The 15,831-nt window shown below is 58.3% G+C and overlaps 1 protein-coding gene and 1 long non-coding RNA gene across 3 annotated transcripts in view; one reads left to right on the top strand and one right to left on the bottom strand.

The window, feature by feature from the left end:
* The first annotated feature begins 203 nt into the window (after positions 1 to 203).
* Positions 204 to 3,094, top strand: LOC117314161 (uncharacterized). Of its 2 annotated transcripts, none has more exons than XR_012324180.1 (2): positions 204 to 460; positions 2,719 to 3,094. It is a non-coding gene; the product is annotated as an uncharacterized lncRNA (long non-coding RNA). The 2 variants fall into 2 exon arrangements; XR_004528832.2 differs by lacking the exon at positions 2,719 to 3,094 and adding an exon at positions 642 to 2,129.
* A 132-nt stretch (positions 3,095 to 3,226) lies between these two features.
* DNAL4 (dynein axonemal light chain 4) overlaps positions 3,227 to 15,831 on the bottom strand; it is a 28,956-nt gene continuing 16,351 nt past the window's right edge. Inside the window, exons 5-7 of the mRNA XM_033866036.2 lie at positions 11,662 to 11,731; positions 9,345 to 9,460; positions 3,227 to 4,729 (exon numbers count right to left, since the gene is read on the bottom strand). Coding sequence (XP_033721927.1) covers positions 9,381 to 9,460; positions 11,662 to 11,731 — 150 coding nt within the window. The 3' untranslated portion in view covers positions 3,227 to 4,729; positions 9,345 to 9,380. The remainder of the gene's footprint in view (positions 4,730 to 9,344; positions 9,461 to 11,661; positions 11,732 to 15,831) is intronic.

The following is a 15,831-nucleotide window of genomic DNA, read 5'->3' as shown; positions in this document are numbered from 1 at the left end:
GCCCGCGCAGAACCGCGCTGCGCAAGTGGGGCCGGACGGCGCGCGCGTGGCCGAGTGTGTTATGTGTGCGCCTGTCAGTCAACACTGACAGACCGCAGCCCATTGGTCAGACCCCGCCCGCGTCACCGCCCACTGCCACTGCCCATTGGGCGGTTTGAACACAAAGGCTCCGGCTCGCCCCGCCCGCCGCGTGGGCCAAACGGGCGGGGCAAGGCCAGACAAGAATCGCGCGTGGGAGGCGCCGGTGAGTGGGCAACCCCTGGGCGCTGGAGGACTCGGATGGAGCCGGCAAGCGGGGGCTCGACCTGGCCTGACTTCGCACTTGACTCCCGGTCTGGTTGCTCAAAACACTTGAGCCCTGTCCTGGTACTGCCTCATGCGCCTCACCCCACCCGCGGCCTTCTGGGGCCCAGCTCTCGGCAAGATGACTCGACAGGGCCGGGGTGCCAGGACCTTAAAGGTATTGAAGATGGCACGAGGAAGTGGGGAGCAGGGGAGATTGACAACCCCTGGCCTAAGACCCACCTGGAGGGGTAGCGTGTAGTTAGCCCCTAGAGGACCTCCCCCAAACAATTGTTGGAATCTCTTGCGTAACAGTTTTCTTAGGCATTTCTACACTTTTTTTTTTTTTTTTTTTACAGATCAGGAAACAGGTTCATAGAGTTTTTAAGTGATTTGCTTAGTCACACAGCTTGAACGAGGCAAAACTGAGATTAGAAGCTTCTCTCCATATCCAAGCCCCCCCTTTTTTTTTCCATTTTGGGATTGATTTTGGGATTCCAGACTTGGCAGGAAGCTCTGCCACTTCTCAGTCTGCCCTCAGAGGCCCCCAAATTTCATGGCAGAAGCTTTTCTTCATTTGAAGGAGGATGCTTGCCCCAGTTGGTGCTGAGAAGGCAAGGCCGGTTACCTATTCCTCTGCTTTACTCAAATCTGAGTGTGGAAAGAGTACTTGATAGATATGGAATGAATAACATGCTGCCTGACTTCAAGGGTCCTGTGCCCTGGCTCCCCACTGGCCAACTCTACAGATGCAGAAAGTGCCCAGCTTGGGAGGAGTCACTTCCTGGCAAGCTCTTCTAAGGGAAGATGAAACTGTTGTTACTTCACTTTTAACGTGCCAAGAGGAAGAGACTAGAAATAATGAAATCAGGACAGGAAGACGCTGGGGGTAGGGGATTGAGGAAATGTGAAGCCCTTGTGCTAAGTCGACTCCATACAAAGATGACCCCCTGATCCCTGGGTCTCCACTGCCCCACCCGGAAAAGAGGGGCCTCACCTGCAGTTACAGTCTATTGAAGACAACAGTGCTTGCCTCTGGGGTTAGGCTTCGAGCTCCCTGAAGACAAGCTGGCTCATGTCTGAGTATCTGCTGAACGTGGGATGAGTGAAGTGAGAATTGAAATGAGATCTAGAGTCCGCCTCCCGGTAGGGGAGGGGCCTTCTCTTGACACCTTCTCCACCCCAAGGAGCTTAATGCCTCAGTTCTGTCCTAGCCAGGTCCAGTGGCGTCTCCATATCCCGCCACCTCCGTTGCAGAGCCTGCTTCACTCCTTTCCAAGGATCCCGGCAGAAGGACCCCCTTCCCAGGATGTGCTGGTTTGTGAAGCAAGAGGCCATGTGCCTTCCACTGGTCTCAGGCATGGGCCATGGCCACAGGCTGGCTAGAGGCAGCCCTCTGCTAAACTGTGTTGCCTCTGTGGGCCTGTAGTAGGTAAATAATGGGCCCCGAAGATATTAGGTCCTAATTCTTGGAACCTGTGAATGTTCCCGTACATGGAAAGTCTTTGCAGATGCGATTAAAGGAAGGATTTTGAGACGGGGAGATTATCCTGGATTATCAGAGTGGGCTCTAAATGTAATCACCAGTGTCCTTTTAAGAGAGAGGCAGAGGAGAAGAGGAGGGGGCAATGTGGCCACAGAAACAGAAATTGGAGTGTGCGGCCACGAGACAAGGAATGCTGGCGGCCACTGGAAGCTGGGAGAAGCCAGGGACGGAGTGTCTCCTAGAGTCTCCAGAGGGAGCAAGGCCCTGCCAACACCTTGACTTTCGTCCAGTGATTTTGGTTTTGCACTTCTGGTCTTCTCAACTATGAGAGAATAAATCTCTGTTGTTTTAAGTCACCAAATCTGTGGTCATTTGTTACGGCAGGCACGGGAACGTAATTAGGGCCCCTGGGAAATTCCTGGTCTTGTTCAAGGCTCCCAGGACTGTGTGAGGCGCCTCCCTCTGTCCTGACCATCCTCACTGATGGGACCTGTCAGACTTGTGCGATCACACACAGCCCTGTCTGCCCGTCTCCGCTGCCCCTGGCCTTTCTGCCATCTTCTCCCTGAGCCACGCTCTGCCCTTTCAGACTCGTCTCTCTGCCCGGCCACCATTCATTTGTTAGTGTTCTCCCAGCGCCCCTCCTCTCTTTTCACTGCTCTGTTATTGCTCCTCCTTTCTTCCGTCATCGTTTCATAAACAGTGGCAGGGCAGAGGTGGCCAGCTTTGCCCCAGCTGGAACAGGCTCTGGGTGGCTGACGGCGCAGCCGCTGCTGTGGGGCCACACGATGGCTTCCTCTGTTGCCAGGCACTTTTGCCTCGGTGGCCCTTTCCTTCATAAAAAAAAATTTTTTAATTATATTTTACAACCACGTGGGTAGAAAGATGACTAATCTAGGCTTGATTCATGAGTAAGTATTCATTATTATCATGCTTAATTTTTCTTCCAGTTTTAAAAGAAATGAAATGAAAACATTTCCGTGGGCCCCTGAAGCATCCTGCGTCCTGGGCGCTGAGCCCGCTCTGCTTAATGGAGAGGTTGGCTCTGTGCTGGAGATGCCGAGGAACAGCTCAGTGAGAGGAGCCCATACTGGCTCCCGCCCCAGCCCCTGCCTGCCAGAGGCCAACCTGAGTGCTCTGGGGCTCTGGAACCTTCTTCCACTCCAGCCCAGAGGAGCAGCAGCCGTGGCAAGTCCCGCATCAGCCGAAAAGCAAGGGGGGGCCCGCGATCTGCAGCCCTGGGTCTAGGCCGGGTGCACCGCTTGCTTTCTCTGTGGCCTGCTCTGTGAGCCACTTCACCTCTCGTTCGTAAAATGCAAATAATAACTGTCCTGTCTGTTACACAACTGGCTGTGTGACCTGGGACAAGCCAGCGAGGCTCCCTGGCCTCTGTTTCCTCGGGTGTGAGGTCAGCTGGGCAGCGGCGCTGCTTCAGCACGAAGGGCTTTTGCCGCCGGGGTCTTTGAGAGACGAAGGGAGACGGGTTTGTCCTGGACTCAAAGTCAAGTCAGGTAGCTTCTCCGTGCTTCCAGAGACCGGGCTTCCCCGTTCCCCCCCCCACGTAGTGGCGGAATGAGCCGTGTCCCTGTCTGCCTCCCCCAGGATTCCCGACACTTGCAGCAGGACTGATCCTAGTAGGTGCTCAATACACTTGTGTCAGATGCACACGCGGGTGAGGGTAACGCCTCCAGCCACCAAGGCCCCTCCGTCTCCTCCTCCCTGCCGTCCTCACCCGCCAGCCTGTTGGCGTCTGTCATTTAACCATCACAGGCAGAGTAGCCTTGGTGGGGGCGGGGGTGGGGGGGACTTTAATGTCAGACTTCCTGGCTGCAGGAACACGTTTGACAGCCACCAAGAGGCGGAAACCTCAGAGCATTTTGGTGGCCCCTCAGCCCCCCAGGGGCTGTTTCTCTGCCTCCTGGGAGTCTGACGGGATCTCCCTACTCCACCCCGCCCAGAGCCCTGGCGACAGCGCTCTGTATTTACAGAATCTTTTATCCAGGGAGCCTCCGTCACCAGGTGGCAAGTGCAGTTAGGCCTGTTTTATGGAAGAAGTCCAGTCGAGGAGGGAAAGACGCCGGGGCCTGCCGGGGCGCCAGGGACAGATGTGGATCCCCACCGAGATGGACTTTCCCAGGCAGGTTCCAGTGGGTGACTGTGCCCTAGTCCTCTCTGTTCCCCCATGCCTATTACAGTGCCTGGCTCCTCATAAATGCTCGATACACGTGCACCAAGTGCCCGCCTGACTGCAGCTCCCCAATCTTCAAACATCCCCCTCCCTCGTACAGCCTCGGAAAGCCAGCAGTCTGATACTCCCTGCGGCCTCACTTGCAGTCCAGCGGCGCCCCGGGGCCCCTTCCACTCCCACACCTTCGCTCAGGCTGTGCCCCGGCCTAGAATGCCCTCACCCTGTTTCTCTACCTAATGAAATCCTAATCGTTCATGGATGCACTCAAAGGTCTCTTGTCTCATGAAGGCTTGCTTCCCTGCCTCCAAGTTCCCAAGGTGGAAGGAATGGCTCCCGCATCCCTGTCTCTGCCCACTTCTCAGGCGGTGTTCTGGAACGGGAATAACAGTCACAGCCCCCAGGGGTACCATGAGGGTTGGACGGGCTGGTGCCTGGTACACAGAGAGTGTGGGCTACAATGATCACTCATCACGCCCCCAGCACAGCGCCTGGGCGCATGGAGGAACAGCCCGCACGGGCTGTGGCCTGGAGGAAGGTCAGGGCGGCACTGGGGCCTTCGAGGGCGCTGGCCCATGTGTCAGAACTCATAGGCTGACATCGGGGGACTTGCCTGATATCTATGTGAGGTTGTCCCTCCTGGAAATGACACATCCACCAGCTGCTCCACCTCCTGTGGGGACATTGCTGGCCAGTGGTGCAGGCTTGACACCTGGGCTTTCCTGGTGAACAACTCGTGCCAGTCATTTAGCCTTTCTCAGCCTCCATGTCCTTATCTGTAAAATGGGCATGTCTGTTTCTCAGGAGCTGAGCACAGTGCCTGGCACAGGGCAAGTGCTCAGTCAATGCAAACCACTTTTTAATTTACAAGCGTGTATTTATTCACCCATTGCCTACTGTGTGCCTGCTCTGACAGTAAGACGTGGCCCTTCTGGAGGAGGCCATCAAGTGAGCAGATCATCACCACACAGCAAGGCCCCGGGAGGCACACAGGCCTCTAAGGGTCCCCCGTGACCAGGGCCTCAGTATGACTTCTGTGGGCCCCTTCTTCCAAAAACGGATTAAAAATTCTATTTTGTGATTGTGCTGCTATAAAGAAGAATATAATCCAGGCTGGATTATATCCACTTTCCCCCCTTCTGGTTGATAAAAATAATTAAAACATCTCCGTGGGCCCTGTAAGTGTGGTGGGCCCTGACATCGTGCCTGCTGCGTGTAAGGTCTGGCTGTGACTCCTCACCCAGACCTGGGGAGTCACAGAGGCTGCCAGAGATGGTGACCTGAAGGGCGGGAGGAGTGGCCTGCATGACGGGGTGGGGTGGGGCGTGGGGGTCATTGCCGCCCTTCCCTGTTCTCCAAGGCCTGGGGAGAAGGGTCTGCACGAGTCCTCAAGAGGTGGCCAGTCTTTGCCACAGTGTTATTGTTGGTGTGGCCGGCATGCCTCGCCCAGGCAGGACAGACCTCGGAGGGGCACTCAGCACCCAGCCATCAGCACTGCAGCCTGCCTGGGGAGGCATGTCCCATCACGAGGCACTCAGTGTGGACCCCAGAGAGGGTGCAGGGCTGGCGGGCCCTGGGTCATGGCTGAGGGCGTTTCAGTCTGGGGACCCCAGTTCATTCAGTCCACCTTCTGTGCCCAGCATGGCGCCCACCGCCCGTTTCCGGAGGTCTCTACTTCCCGGGAGCCAAAGCCCTCCAGGTGAAGGGGAACCTGGGTGTCTGGCTTCGGTGGCACATGGGTGGAGCGAGGCAGGGCTGCAGAGATTAAATGTGGTCACCTACCTGGCTCAGGCCTATGGGCTGGCCTCCACTGACACCTCCCAGGGCCCCCAGTCTGTGCCCCTGGGCATCATAACCGGCATGGCCTGCAGCCACCGGCCCGGGCTGTTGGGCCTGGCGGTCCGGAGCCGTGGGCTCAGGAATGTTGACTCCTTGATTCCGAAGGGTGGGAGGGGAGGGCGGGTCCAGGGAGGGATGGCCTGGGGCTGCCCCTTCACCCCACTCGTCCAAGACGGGACTTGCCTTTAGCAGCTGGGGTGTGTGTGTGTGCAAACGTGCACACTCCTGAGGGTGTGGAAAACACGGATGGTAGACCGGGGCTGCTACTTGGGAGTGACGTGACCTGCGGCAAGCCTCAGCCTGCCCACCCAGGGGCTGAATGAACTGCCTCTGGGGTCCCTTCCAGAGCCCACCCCAGGCTCAGCCCTCCCCACTGCCGTAGCTGCCCCTGTCTTTGCTCCAATCACCCTCCCCGAACCTTTCCAGCCCCCAGGACGTGCTTGGGAGTGAGTTACGTGACTCCATGCCCAGGACAGTGCCTGCGGCACATGGACAGCTCAGTCACGGGGTGGGGTGGGGGGTGTTGGCAGGGGTGGGGTGTTGGGAGGGGTGGGGGGTGTGGGGAGGTGTTGGGGTTGGGAGGGGTTGGGGGTGCGGGGTGTTGGGAGGGGTGGGGGGTGTTGGGAGGGGTTGGGGGGTGTTGGGAGGGGTGGGGGGTGTTGGGAGGTTTTGGGGTGTCGGGAAGGGTGGGTGCTGTTGGGAGGTGTTGGGGTTGGGAGGGGTGGGGGGTGTTGGGAGGAGTTGGTGGTGTTGGGGGTGTTGGGAGGAGTGTGGGGTGTTGGGAGGGGTGCAGGGTGTTGGGAGGTGTTGGGGATGTTGGGCGGGGTGGGGCCTGAGCTGATGCCTGTTTTGCTTATTGTCTGACGTGCTTCAGATGCTCCTGTTTTCGCCTGCATCTCCCCGTCCTATCCCCTCCTTCTCAGTCACTCCATTCTCCTGTGTTTAATTCGCAGCAGTTTTGCTCTAGGGGCCGAAGAGGCTGAAACTATTCATAATTCGGGCAATTTCTCCGCCTTCCTCTTCCGGCCTCTGTAGCACCCAGCGCCCACCCCAGATCCTCTGTCTCACGCCCCAGCCCACCCCCACCCCTAACCAGCAGCCGCCCTCCCAGGACAGGCTCCTTGCATCCTGCACCACCTTCTGCCCCCCTGCCCCCCGGGACCCGTCAGCACAGGGCCACCTCCCGCTTCCCGCCCAACAGTCCCTCTGCCCCGCTGAGGCCTCTCGTGCTGTTGTCCTCTCCAGCGAACCCCAGTTCCAGAACTGGACTCTGGGTGATTTTTGCAGCTTCCCCTAGCTGTCCCCCCTCCCCTCCAGACACCATAAAGTTTCCAGAAGGATCTTCCTTAAGCAGACGTTAAGCACCTGTGACTCCACTGGGAGGGACCCTCGGAGGCCTGAGCCTGGTTTCCTCCAGACGTGGCCCTCATGCCCTTTCCCTTTGCTAATCAAGCTCTGTATCCTTTTGCGAAAATAGCCATGACTACGACTCGGCCGGGCCCTGTGAGTCCTCCTAGAGAATCATGGAACTGGGGTGTTCTGGGGCGCCCCAGCACACTGACCCTTCCTCAAATACTCCGTGAAGGGGGCTTCCCTGGTGGCTCAGTGGTTAAGAAGCCGCCTGCCAATGCAGGGGACACAGGTTCGAGCCCTGGTCCAGGAAGATCCCACATGCCGCGGAGCAACTAAGCCCTTGCACCACAACTACTGAGCCTGCGCTCTAGAGCCCGTGAGCCACAACTGCTGAGCCCACACGCCACAACTACTGAAGCCCGCGTGCCTAGAACTCGTGCTCCGCAACAAGGGAAGCCACCGCAATGAGAAACCCGCGCCCCACGACAAAGAGTAGCCCTTGCTTGCTGCAACCAGAGAAAGCCTGCTGAAGACCCAGTGCAGCCAAAAATAAATAAATTAACTAATTAATCTAAAAACAATACATAAGAGCTATTTACTTAAAAAACCCAAACCCCCAGGGCTGCTCGCGCCGCCCCGCCTTTGCTCCTCCTGCTTCGTGAGCTGACCTCCCCGCTTGCCTAGCGGGCAGGTCTGCACCTGCAAGATCAGGACACAGGCCGCCTCCTCCGAGTTCCCCCCGCCCTCTGCCATGGCATTGGTGACCCTGTGCTGTGGGCACAAGTGTGCCCGGGCCTGTGCTGGCTGATACGAGGATCCCTAAGTAGTTAGGAGGTGGTTATTCCTTTCTCAAAAGCTTCTTCACTTGACCAGGGGAGGTGAAGGAGGACCCCTTCTCTTCTCGAGCTCTTTGTCACTAACAAGCCTCTTGTGTGCGTTATAAATGAAAGACTGATTTTTGCACGTAGCTTTTTGGGGGGCCCTCTTGTCTGTGAAGTGCAGTGAGCCTGAGGTTCGGGCTGGTGACAGTTGGCAGGACACCTGACTTGATTCATGTCTTGGTAACAATACTCCTGGCTGGATAGGGGCTGGGGATGCCCTCTCCTACCACGGTCTGCAGCAGCTGGCAAAGACACCGGGCTGGCCAGCAGGGAAAGAACTCGAGAAGGACAGAAAAACAACCGGGGCTTTGGCTGTTAGAAGCCAAACCTCCTTAGTCCTTGGGGTTCCAGGGCCCATCCTGGGGTGGTCACTGCTGTCCTGACCATCAGGAGGGAGGCCACATCACCAAGGGCCACAAGGCTCTCTGATGGAGCTACCCTGGCCTCAGGCCCAGTGGCCCCCTCCCCTGGAGGGACTAGGAGGGGACTGATTGTCCCTGTAGCCCACTCAGCCATGGCCTCAAACAGGGTCGGGGTGGGGCGGGCGAGGCCACTGATGCAACTTCGCAATGAGCCAGGAAGCAGCTGTCAGTGCCCGTGTAGCAGGGGCCGTGGAGCCCTCGAAGCTGCCTCTCTGGGGACAGTAATGCTTCATGGGGTTATTGTGAGGGTTACATGAAATGATCTTTATTTCAAATGATTTTTTTAAAAACTCATTTGAAATATTACGACTGCACATTTTAGGATAAAGAAGGGGTGGCGCCGTGTATCCTCTGGGTCTCCCCAGGCCTGAAACTCAGTGTCTGTATCTGAACCTCACCTGTGGTGGTTCGTGGATGTCTTCAGAGCGACAGTGGGCAAAACAGCCCCGGGGCAGCCCTCCCCTGCTCCCTTGGCACTTGGAGAGACAGAGGAAAGTTTGTGGTCACCTCCAAACACACACCGAGACACACCCACAGACACACAGACACACACGAACACAAAAAAACACATCGAGAGGGACTTCCCTGGTGGTCCAGCGGGTAAGACTCTGCACTCCCAATGCAGGGGGCCCGGGATCGATCCCTGGTCAGGGAACTGGGTCCCGCGTGCTGCGGTGAAGAGTTCGATGCTGCAGCTAAGACTCGGCGCAGCCAAATAAATAAATATTAAAAAAAAACCATAGAGACAACACAAGAGACACATACATCCGAGACACACAGACTGTTCAGAGACAGAGTGGGCAGGGGCAGGCCTCAGGGGGTGGCTCAGCGCGAGGAGGGCTCTCGATTCGCCTGTCTCCCCAGGCCGGGGACTCTGGAGAGGTGGGCCCACTCACCTGGGGACGTGAAGAAGGTTTTGCAGAGCTCTCTTGCTAGCGGTGACGTCTCAAATCTCCTGGATAATATTCACCCTTCGGCCCACGGCCACGGGGACCTCCAGAAATCCAGGATTCTGCCCCAGAAGAAAGGAAAGGGAAAGAAACACGCTTTTCTTTAGTGCCTGTTAATCAGGTGCTAGGCAACTTTCCTACCCCCTATTAGCTCACTAAAATCTCTGAGAAGTGAGATGTAAGGTGACCATCACCTTTACCGGAAGCTGGGCTTGGAGAAATTAAGGGGCTTGTCCAAGGAAAGCATCTGGTGAATGATGAGGCCAGAGGGTCTGACACGCCATGGATGCCAGTCCCCAGGTGGTCCCCAGGCTCGGGGCCAAGCATCAGGGGAAGAATCTGTCCCTGGAGAGTCGGGGTGGGGGCAGGGAACCCCAGGGCCGGGATGAGCTTGAGGAGGTCTGCCGATCTGTCTGTGCTCCCAAGGCGCAGGCCCAGAGCTGCCAGGAACCTGGCCGGGGGAGGCGCACCAGCCAGGAGGAAAGCCGCCATTTCTGAACTGTGCTGCTCCACGTCAGAGAAGTAGAAGCTGGCAGGGGTCTCCTGCTCCTGGGTCAGCCTGACATTAGATGGAAAGGCCCCCTGCCCACTCCCTACCTGGCTCTCCACCCCAGAGCCCAGCGGTCAGAGGCCAGAGACCTGCTGTCCTGGTGGAGGGGGCATGTCAGCAACCTGCCCGCAGCGGCAGGGACAGAATCCGGCACCTGCGGGAGAGCTGTGTGACTGTGGGTGTGGCTTTGCCTCCCTGGGTCTTGGTTTCCTCATCTGTCAAAAGTGGAATAGTGTCATCTACCTTGAGAGACCGTGGTGAGGATGAAATGAGAACCAGCAGGGAGCCTCGCACTTACCTGCCGGCTCCCTGGCTTCCTTCCCAAACTGGTCTACAGGCAGGCCTTTCTGAAGGTGAGCCAGATGGTCCAGGAAAATGGGCCTGGGGTCTCTGCAGAACACTGCACTTGTAGTCTGCTCTGGATTCCCTTCTCTGTGAAGTTCCCATGGCTGTGTGACCCTGGGCAGGATACTAAACCTCTCTGTGCTTCAGTGTACTCACCCTGCGTCACCAGGTAAATTACAGATGTGTGAGTGGCTGTGAGGAATGTCCCTGGGTTTGTTTTCTTTTCTTTTCTTTTCTTTTTTGGGAAGGAGTGTGGAGCATGGCAAGAGTCCCTCCTCAGGGTGACTGTAGGCTTGGGGTTGGGGGCCCTGCTTTGGATAGGACACTCCCAGACACAGAATGAAGTACCAAGGGTCTGCCTTCTTGCTTTCTGGGAGGGCTCCCTGGGGGCTGAGAGGGACTGGCCCAGCCTGTGTTTTTCTCTGGGGCCTGGGGTGACAGTATTTAAGCCCAGATGCTCTGGCCTGGGTTGGCCATTGGAGGGGGAGGGGCTCAGAACTGCCCCGCTTTAAGCAAACCCACTGAACAGAAAATCCAAAGGGGCCTGAAAGGCAAGTTTTAGAGCACTCCCTCAGTCTATGAAAGGATCTTTATTTTATAAAGAGCTTCGCAGTCAAATTCTATTAACTTGACCCCTTCCTTGGGTGGGCGGGGGTAGCACCGAAATGATCTCCCAGAAGAGGCGGCCCAGCATGGGGGGAGGTGCTCAGGCATTGGGATTTCGGGGGGTCCCGCTGGAAGCCCTTGGAACAACCCTCTGGGAAAAGGGGCAGCAGAGTGTGGAAGTGGGGGGGTGGGGGAGGAGGGATTGGTGACCTACCGAGGGAGTCACTGGGTCCCGGGTGTCTGCCCTGGGCCAGGGCCCGAGCACCGGTACCTCTGTTGTCATGGCAGCCCTGCGAGGTGGGGCTGTCGAGCAGGCAAAGTTACAGGAGGGACGTGGGGCTCGGAGTGTGAAGTGGAGGCACAGGGGCCTGGCTGGACCACAACTTCAGTAACAGTGGGGACCTGCCTGCTCTTAGGTGGCTGTCTCAGTACCCACACAGGCGCGGCACACAGCAGGTGCTCAGTGTTTGCCAGTGAAGAGCGGAAGGAAGTCAGGTCCGACTGATTCAAAGCCACCACGCCTTTTCCCACTTGGGCCCAATGAACCCGAGGAGGTGGCCTGTGGCCCCTTGGGCCTGGGAGGAGAGCAGGGTGTGGGCAGAGCCGGGCCGGCCCTCCCAGCGCCCTCCTGCGGTCCCGGCCGGGGCAGTCAGGGACGAGCCATGTTATGCCCACATGTGTCCACGAGAGGTCGCCCCGCACCGCCAGCAGCAGTGAGACCAGCCTCCCAGAGGACCCCTAGTGGTGGAGGAAGGAACTCACCTTGGAGGAAGCAGGATGCGGCCCGAGCAGAGTTGGAAAATTGTACCATGGAAGCGTTGGCCGGAGGGCACTGCAAAAGCGGTACAGAGGAGGAAATGAGCCCAGAGCGGGGTGGCTGGTCCTGGGGACCCAGAGCTAGTCCACGGCAGAGCCTAGAGCTCCCCTCCCAGGTCCTCATCTGGATCTGAAGAGGGCCTGCTGCTGGGGCTGCTTTGTCTGGGTTTCCCTAGACTTGTGGACTGCAAGGTGGAGATGGGGTCGGGGAGGGCAGGGCTGGTGGATGGGGAGCATGGGGTGGGGCCACGGGGTTTACTTGGCTGTACCCAAGGCCACGACCCTCTTGGTAGCCCCTCTTCCAACAGGACGGGCCCAGCTGGTCATGCTGGGGGTACAACTCGGCCTCCTTGATGTGGGAGCATTACCAGGTGAGGTAGGTACCCCAGGGGGTCGGGCGGCTCTGTCAACTTGGCCTGGCCCTCACTGACCCTGGAACCCCACACCCAAGGGGCAGTGCTGGCGCTGGATGCCCAGGCAGCTGGGCCCTGCTGAGAAGCAGTGAGGCCAGGCCATGCTGGGCCTTGCGGGCTGGGTGAGGAGCTGGGTTTTATCCTGGGGCAGTGGGGAATCTATTGGGTGGGGCTTAAACCAGGGAGCAGCGTGGTCCTTCTAGTCATGATGGGTGAGTGAGATGTGGGTAAGGGAGCTGGGTTAGGAGGCCGTGGTCTCCTGGGCCTACAGTATAACTCACAGCCCAGCTCACACTGACTAGCAGGGCAGGTGACTGGCCCACTGGCTGTCTCCTGTCAGCCCTCCGAGCTGGGAGAAGAGGCCGGGAGATCTTTTCTCCTGGCTCTCTGGCATCATGATCCTTCAAGAAGCCCTCCTTGGTTCGCTGCTGCCGGTTGGATGACAGGTGTATGCCTCACCCAGCTTCGGTTTCAGCTCTGTCCACTCCCACCCACAGCGACTTTAGCTGCAATGCCCTGACCCCTCCTCACCTCCCTGGGACCTGCAGGAACCCCTTCCAGGCCCAGCTCAAATGCTATTTCCTCTGAGACGCCCTCCTGGCCAGTCTGGGCAGCAAGGCCTCTCCCTGGCACCCGCATCCTGTGGGAGCTCAGCGCTCACCGTGTTAGCAGGGTTCTCAGCCATGGCCCGGGGTTAGAGCCACTGCTGAATGTAGGGACTGGCCCAGCATGCACAGCATCCAGTGAGAGGGATGTCGGAGAGAGGGCAGAGGGAGTCTGGGACAGAGGGGCCCGGAGGCGAGGGAGAAACCAGCTGAGCCCCACCCTCGAGTCCCTGAATGTCCGTTCGGCACTCTCGCTGTTGGTCAGCGAACTTCTCCTTGGGTGACATGGAAGAGCTTGTCCTTCTCCCCCAGCGTGACATGGCTGTGTAGACGGGGTGGGCAGAGAGCTCACCCCGTTCGCCCTGGCCCTCCTGCAGGACCGTGGCCCCAGGCTCTGTTGGGCAGCCCCTCTCCCCACAGAGCCCTTGCCACCCTTGAAGTCCTGCGGCTCCTGAAGCCCCCACGGCTTTGGGCTAAGTGCCTCCAGGGGCTCCCGAACTGGGGGCAGGGGGGATCAGGCAAGGGATGCCCTGGCTGTGACAAGGCCACCTAAAGGGGCCCAAGAGGAGGGGGAAGCCAAGTGTAGCAGCAGGGCCACCGAGATGAGTCCCAGGATCTGGAAGTGGTACCATGGCCGCTATGCAAACAGCTGGAAGGCCAGGCAGCTAGGTCGCCCAGGTAGCCTCAAAGGGGGTGCGGATACTGCGAGGATAGAGTGAGGTGGCATCTGCTGGAGCCAGCCACGGAGGGAGGGCCATCTCCTGCAGGGGTGCCCAGAGATGGAGTCCAGGGAGGGCCCAAGGCTCTGGGGATGCAGTGGAGGCGGGGCAAGGGAGGGAGCCCTAGCCAGGTAGGCTGGGGTGGGGTTAGGAGCACTGATAAGAGAAGGGGCCGCAGGTCAAGGGGCCAAGGGGAAGGCAGGGCTGGGCTCCGGGCTCCTCAATAACAGAATGCTTACCCTGCCCCACTCCTGGCCCTGGACAAACCTCCAAAGAAGCTGGTCCATCTCCAGGGTGGCACTGCCCCTCCCAGGTCCACAGGGGCTCTAAGCTGGGGGTGGGGGAAATGCAAGGACCACCCAGCCCAAGGAAGGATTGAGCGACCCCTCCCCATGCCTCCTCGAGGCCCTCCATCCAGCCCTGCGTTCCCAGCACTCAGTGGGTCCCTGCACACTGTTGCTTCCCCCAATTCAGCACCCTCTCCATCCCGGTGCAGGCCTCCCCCTGAACCCCCAGCCTGCCCGCTGTGTGGCAGCTAGACCCTGCCACGCGGATGCTGTCACCTCCTTCCTTGCCCCCACTTCCATCCTTACTGCAGCGAATAAGGCCCATGAAGGCCTGGCCCCTGCCTGACTCTCTGGAGGCGTCTCTCAACTGTCGCCCCAACCTGCTCATCTCCCCCGCCCCCGCCCCACCAAATGGCCTTGTTTTCTGAAAATGTCACGCTCTGTCTTCAGGGCTTGTGTACACATCCCGAGTTCTGCCTCAATTCCTTCCCCTCGCATTGAACTCAGGTCCATTTCAGTTCAATGTCCCTCCTCTGTCTCAGCGCCCCTCCTGGGTGCACCCATGCCCACAATGGCACTTTGCACGTGGAGCTGTCCTGCCAGCTCCATATCTGCGGAACTGCAAGGTCCTCCGGGTCGGCAAGCGTGTCCCACTCTCCCATGTCCCTGACCCCAGCAGAAGCAGCACAAAGAATGTGCTGAAAGGTTTTGCAAATGATAAGGGCATTCACTTAACATTTATTGAGCACCAGCTGTGTACAAAGCCCTGTGCTAAGCCCTGTTGGGGGTTATATAATGCAAAGCCCCTCGGCTCCAGGCTCCCGAAAAAGCTCCAGACTAGACAGTGTTCAAGGGAGAGTTTCTGCACCTGCCAGGGCCACCGGGGGCTTCCGCAGGGGACTCTGCCTGGAACACGTGTCTGCTGGACAGCCACCAGCTTATCTCTGCTCGGGCTGCACAGCGTTCTCCAGGAAGCCTCTTTAGAGCTCGTCTGCCCTAGACTGTGTCCCCAACGGCAAGGGACCACAGTGGGTGCCTATTTCCTCTGCACAGGGCCTGGCACCTCCGGAGCTCATTAAATCATTGCTGAGTGATGGCTGGGAAGAGCACCAGGACAGCAGGCAGAAGGCGGTCGTCACAGGCCAACTGGGGGTGCAGGGTCCGCGTTGAAGGCTCCCCTGCCAATGACGACGCTCTGGCAGAGGCTTTAATGGCAGTGGCTCACCCCTGACCCCCTTTCAACTGTTGCTCCATAGGCCTGACCCTCCCAGTGACCTCTGGGATAGGAGGACAAGGACTTCACCCCACTTTACCCGTGAAGAGAATGGGGCTCAGGGAAAGGGACTCACTCAAGGCTACACAGCCAGCAAGCGGTGGAGCTGGTGTTGGAACTTGGGTCTGAGCACAACCTCTTGCTCTTAGCAAGCCCTTCTAGCCTTGGGAACCCACGCACGCTGCTTCTGAGTCTTCAGTTTCCTTATGAACCAGATCAAAGGGGAGTGACTTTCTGAGTCCCAAATAAACCCGAGGCCTCCTGTGAGGGGCCAGGAAATTTGGCCGAGGGCATCAGAAGTCAAGGGACGCCCCTGACCCAGCTGTCACTCATGTGACTGCCTCGTGTGCCCTGGTGCTCTGAGCTTCCCGGAGAAGACTTTTCCTCTCATTTATCACCCATCCACCCACCCATCCATCCATCCATCCATCCATCCCTCCCTCCCTCCAACCATCTTTATTCACTTGCTCGCTAGTCACAATGCATCTTTGATACGTATCAGGCCCCGTGATAGAGAGATAAGCCATAGTCTCCATCATCAAGTCAATAAAACGTAGCAAGTGTAGATACCAGGACAGAAGATGAGGCACCGTGGGGACACCGTGGGGACAAAGTGACCCTCTAGATGGAGTGCCCAGGGACCACAGTGGGGGAAGAGTCCTAGAGGAGCTGACACCACTCTTACCACGTCTCTGAGGCTATTGGTATGTGGAGGAGAAACCTCTGCCCTAGGCCAGCCCCCGCTTCGGGCACATCCCAAGTTCTCTAGGAAGCCATTTCCCTACTGTTAGGGCAGGGGCTCCTCAGGGAATTTCCCCG

This window comes from Tursiops truncatus, chromosome 11, assembly GCF_011762595.2.
Source record: "Tursiops truncatus isolate mTurTru1 chromosome 11, mTurTru1.mat.Y, whole genome shotgun sequence".
Classification (NCBI taxonomy): Eukaryota; Metazoa; Chordata; class Mammalia; order Artiodactyla; family Delphinidae; genus Tursiops; species Tursiops truncatus.
This window is presented reverse-complemented; position numbering and strand designations above follow the sequence as displayed.